The 5,487-nt window shown below is 36.9% G+C and overlaps 1 protein-coding gene across 1 annotated transcript; it reads right to left on the bottom strand.

Annotated features, from left to right (window-relative positions):
- Positions 1–1,415: 1,415 nt before the first annotated feature.
- LOC21405969 (ACT domain-containing protein ACR8) lies at positions 1,416–4,820 on the bottom strand. The gene is made up of 7 exons (XM_010109807.2): positions 4,414–4,820; positions 3,668–3,713; positions 3,432–3,546; positions 3,178–3,245; positions 2,520–3,086; positions 2,313–2,417; positions 1,416–2,203 (listed from the first exon to the last, which is right to left on the bottom strand). Exons 1-7 carry the CDS (start codon positions 4,473–4,475, stop codon positions 1,841–1,843), a joined length of 1,326 nt encoding a protein of 441 aa, XP_010108109.1. The 5' UTR covers positions 4,476–4,820; the 3' UTR covers positions 1,416–1,840.
- Between the last annotated feature and the right edge of the window lie 667 nt (positions 4,821–5,487).

Raw genomic sequence — 5,487 nt, 5'->3', positions numbered from 1 at the left:
CATGCGGATTATTGAATTTCTATGGTTTTTTTTTTTTTCCTTCAAGTTGAAAAGTATGAAGGAAATTTTTCTAGACATTGTTGATTTTCTAACGTTCTAGATATGTTGAAATTTTCTAATTGAAGGAAGAAAAGTATGAAACTTTTGTTTAGAACGACATCAATTTCACATTTGGGATCGACTATGTGTCGGTGGTCATAGCATTTTCTCTTAGAACAGAATTACACAACAAAGGACAATCCAGCCGTCTCCTCTCTCTCGTAAACATATATTTTACAAATCCTTCTTTTATCAATATTATTATTATTATTATTTTATATCTTTGACTACTCTCTTAATGTTGCAATAGATTTTGAATCAATCATATGGCCCTCTCATAATCATCTATGAAATGTGTTAATAGCTAGGAGGAAGAATATTATGTAGAATTATCCATGTATTTATGTGCAGTTGGCCTATTAGGCGTCCATTTGTGACAGATATTTTAATTACAAATTCAAATTTTCAATTTTAAAACGGATGTGTACTTTGTCTAAATTTTATAGCAAAGAACACTGAGGTAATATTGACAAATATTATTTAAAAGTGTATGAATCAGGATTTTTACTTTTAATTCATAACATTTTTAGTTAAATAATTACGCTAATAAAAGAGTAGAATAAAGAGTAAAAATCCAGACTCATACACTCTCAAGAGTAAATTCTTCATTTTTATAAGAACAGTTAATGATAAAGAGATATATATGCGTGCCAAATAATGAATAGGATATTTGTTTCAAGGTTCGTCCTTAGTTCTGAATCATAATTATTGATTCTCTACGGTGTTTTTTTCTCACAAAAAATTTAAATTTCAAAAATTAAAATCATGAATGATAATTCTGAACCCATGAACCAAACGTCGCAGATGTGTTTTGGTCAAAACTATAATACAAGTTAGCAATTATTACTTGGGAATAAATACAATTTAGCGATTATACTTTTGAAAAATGGCATATTAGTTTTTGAAAGGCTTAAAAAAAAAAAAATTATAGAAGCAGCCTCAAGAGTTGAAACGGCAAAGAAACTTGTATTAGAATTTTCTTTTTTCTTTCTTCTGTGATACAATAGTTTAATTGTAGGGGAAACAAAATTCTCCTCAAAATTACTCCACTATAAATATTCCCACGAATTGGTTGAATCAATATTTTTTAATTGAAAGCATATTAAATCAACGGTAACACATTTAAATTAGTAGCTTATCTAGAACTTCTGTATTTCAATTGTAGCTGAAATCGTCCAAATTCCAGAGATTCCAATTACGCGGCAATAGATTCTTCTTTTCAAATTTTTAAGCGCATAACACAACCACACAAAATTGGATAAGAAAGAGAATAATAAATAAAAGAAATGCAAAAAATAATAAATAATAAAAAAATCTGAGGTCAACCATTGGCTCTAAATACTTAACAAGTCGTTTATGTACAAAGCGTGTGGTGAAATTTCCTGTATAAAGCCCCAATTTCTTTTTTGTCCTAGTACCTAACCTCCCATCAATGCCTGCCAATAATAATAAACCATTACAGAAAAATATCAAATACCAACGACACCTTTTTAAACAATCCCCATCTGCTTGCTTTTTCCCTCTACCTATAATTCAAACGAACGACAGCATTTAAATTTGGACCAACCAAACCCAACCATAATAACAACTATTAATACTATTACCAAATTCCACCTTTCGTTTCTTCCTTTTCACTTTCTATGTACACAAAGCTCAAACCTCAAGCAAAGAATATATGCCAACAATGTGGACAAGTCTTCTACTACTAAATTGTCCTTTTAGTGTGAGTGACTACTCTTGCTTAAGAATAAGATCTAATCAATCCCAAATTGTATAGATTCCTCCTCACTAAGCTCCCAAGTGATAACAACACGGCCCCACCAGCCCCAACCGCCTCCTCTTCGCTTTCCCCCTTGGAGTGATATACCAATGGCAATTCCTTCACTTTCAAGTTACTCAGCCCTATTTTCTGTCGGACCGATTCGATGGTTTTAGGGTCCGCTGGATTGCCGACGGCGTCGGTTACGTAGAAAACGTTCCGAGCCATTTCGCCCGAGGTGGAGATCTCGGCCCTTGTCACATTTAGGCCGTTTTCGCGGAATGTTCTTGTTACATCCGCTAAAAGACACTGCCTGTCCGCCGTGCATAATTCTAGCCTCACACCCTGAAAATGTGACACCAAAATTAGCTGTTAGCATTTGCGGCATCAAATGAAAATAACAAAATTAATTCCTAAATAATAAAACCATTGAACCATGGTTTTTAGTCCATACCTCAGATGCCCTTCTTTTTATGGCCGCTTGTAAACATTGGATCACACGTTGTCGTTCGGGTTCTGAGCTAATTGGGGTTCCATCTTTATGCTTTATGTAAAATTCCTGAAACCAAACACAACACCCAAGCCTAATAAGTCACTAGGATGTTCAAAAATAATTAACCATATCCACACAGAACAGAAAAACACCCGATAAAATACGCACCAAGCAAGCTCTATCCCTTGCTGTGTTAATAGTGGCATGGAAAACCACATAATCCATATCTGTTAATGTGCAAACGACATCAAACAAAAGCTTGGTTCTATCCTTGCATTGAATATTCACCACCGAGTAACCCCTTTCCGTCCAGTTCTGCACAGTGACCACCGGAGAATCCGCACAATACTGCAAGATGGGCTTCCTCTCATAATCGCGGTCCGCAAACATCATCTGGTGCAGTCTTCTCTCTGTGTGGGTAACGGCCATGGAAACTGAGGTTTTCGCAGTTCGAATATCATTGTCTCCCTTAAGAACATTCCTTAATAGGCCTTCGATTCTATTGATCTTCTGTGAATCCTCAATCGGACAACCAGAATCACAGTCCTTAACGTAGATAAGCGAAGCAATCCGGCCATTGTGCGTCCACACCTTGGACTCCACCACATTGCATTGAAGGTCAGCTAGAACAGCAAACACCTCTGAAAGTAGGCCGACCCGGTCGGTCCCCGTTAGCTCCAGAGCCGTCAAGCCGTTAATTTCATTGGATCTTTCATAGTGAATGGTAACAAGGGACTGAAAACGTATCAAACCATTCCAACATCAGTTCAGAAACCAAACAATAAGTTTCCATTAAATGAGCACTTCAGTTTTTCACAGTAACTACCTTCTCAATGTAACTTATGACGCTCTCATCCGTTAATTTATTGCCGTTTTGATCGGTCACATGAAAAACTGCAGGAAATAAAGCAAAACCCATGTCACAATTAATCCAACATAAATCAATTTACGCTAGGTATCAGGTATACGTTAGCAGAGAAAAACTCTGTTTTTTCTTCATCTTCTTCTTTTGTGTGGTCAGTTTTTGTTTAAAAATCCACCAAAAATGAAGAGAAAAAAGAACCAGAATACTTTTCTTACCATCCATGAACCACCGACCATCTGAAGAAATGTAAGCCTTTTTAATTGAAAGGTTCAGATCCGTGAGAACCTGAACAGCCTCCAAGAGAATTCCATGCCTTCTGGCACTATCAACCTGTTAGACCAAGCCACAAGAAAACAGAGAAAATATATTCTTTAGTCATTTTTCTCTTTTTTTTCCTACTGGAAATTATTAATTTGTCGCCTAGTTTAATGGGGATTTCGTAGAAGCCAACCTTGACCAGAGTTGCAGTGGGGCAAACGGCATTGTCGATCACGACCCTGCAGAAAAAGCAATACAAAGGTCCAGTTAGAGAAGGCGACTTTTTCAATTTTTTCTTCTTTCTATTTTTCATCTTTTTGTTGTTGTTCTTTTCTTCTTCTTTTTTCCATAGTTTCTAATTTGGAAAAATCCCACCGAAGATCTTTGAAAAATCTCAAAAGAATAAGACTGTTTGGACCTCTGGAAAGCACGAGAAGACGGTGGAAAAGTCAGAGAAATTTTAATTAGTTTTCACATAGGGATAAGTTATTAATTAAATTAATTACAATTGGGGGAAATTGGATAGGGTCTGAGTTCAATTCAAACAAGGAAATTGAGTTAATGCAAAACATTCCACAAAATTAAAATCAAATCAGGAACGGATCTGAATTCACTGAACAGAAGGCAAAAAAAAAAAGTTTCCATTTCGGTAAACGATTTTACGAGAAAGGAAAGTAAAAACAGTACTGTGATCAAAGGACCGAAAAAAGAATAGTGCGGAAAACTGCAAAATCCGTAAGAAGAAAAAACAGAAAAAAAAAAATCTAAAAAATTTGGATGAATAAAAAGGAAATGGAAATAGAAAATTGAAGAGACTAAATCAAGAAAGTATGAAAAAACAGAGATAAAATGAAAGTGAATTAGGAAAATAATTGAACACAACACAAAGAATCAGGTGAAAACCAACAAATACTTGGAATAAGCATCTAAGAAACTAACCTTGGAGTGTTCATACGGAAAACAAGCTTCTCATACTCATCCAGAAAAGCAGGCCACTCCATTTCAATTCTCCAATGAACACAGAAAAAAAAAAATGCCCTTTTGATCTTCTTCTGAAACTAAACTATTTCTGAGCTTTAACGGCGAACAAGAAGAGGAATCTCCCAGAAATATCGGACTCTTCGCCGTACAAAAAACAAAGAGCCCAAATGCCAGATAGATACCTCAAAAACCTCTCTCTCTCTCTTTCTTGCTTTATTTGCTTCAGACCTTCGACCAAATCGCCATTAACAACTTTCGCCAAACAACTATACAAATACACGAGTTACTGTCACTCTCACTCTCTTTCTCTCTCTAACTCAATTTCGAAGCGCAAAGCACGCCTTGTTCTTAACTCGCTGCCTCTTGGCCTGTGGAGGCTTTTATATATATTACGAATTTATTTATATTATATTTTGATTTTTTATTATAATTTTTATTATTTTGAAACCACGCCTATACGCGAAGAGAGGGACAGACAGACAGTCACATGCGCGAGTAGTGCCTGCCCGTTAAGCCCTGCCCTCGCTGACCTACTCTCTCTCTCTCTCTTTTCCATGCATTTTTTTAATTTTCTATCTCTACCGGTCAACCAATAATCTTACGACGCATCAGATGGGTCCCGCCAACCTTAGTGGTTGGAGAATCCAGCTAGGACGCCACGTGTGCAGGCTTCTGGAGGGCTGTGTGGCTGTGCCTTTGCGTGCGTTCGACTCCAATTAGCAATAGTTGTTGCTCGGAGTCGTGGGATACGATTCTTGATAGACGGGAAGGGTCAGTCCACGTGGCGTTTAACTGTTAGTGGGTCCCAGATGACTTTGTAATTACGTTGGGATTCGACGACCGGCATCATGACGTCCGCACGTGACGGTTCACCGTCCCTGTGTAGTATGTCTTTGTTCCGGCCGATTTCCTTTGTACGTTTCGTCGTATCCTTGATCTTTATGTCCCCACTTTAATCATTTTCTTCTTCCCAAAATACCCTCCTTTGCAATTTTCCATTGTCGTAATCCAGAGGTAGATTCGTAAATTTGT

Source organism: Morus notabilis, unplaced genomic scaffold (genome assembly GCF_000414095.1).
Source record: "Morus notabilis unplaced genomic scaffold, ASM41409v2 Scaffold87, whole genome shotgun sequence".
In the NCBI taxonomy this organism is placed as follows: domain Eukaryota; kingdom Viridiplantae; phylum Streptophyta; class Magnoliopsida; order Rosales; family Moraceae; genus Morus; species Morus notabilis.
The sequence above is the reverse complement of the archived record's forward strand: the minus strand, read 5'-3'. Positions and strand labels throughout refer to the sequence as shown.

Excerpts from the sequence above, each read along its gene's own strand:
- LOC21405969 (XM_010109807.2), bottom strand. The coding sequence starts at position 4,475 with ATGGAGTGGCCTGCTTTTCTGGATGAGTATGAGAAGCTTGTTTTCCGT. Across the intron at positions 3,714-4,413 it reads TTCCGTATGAACACTCCAAG|GGTCGTGATCGACAATGCCG; the intron begins GTTAGTTTCTTA and ends CTTTTTCTGCAG. Across the intron at positions 2,204-2,312 it reads TAAAAAGAAGGGCATCTGAG|GGTGTGAGGCTAGAATTATG; the intron begins GTATGGACTAAA and ends TCACATTTTCAG.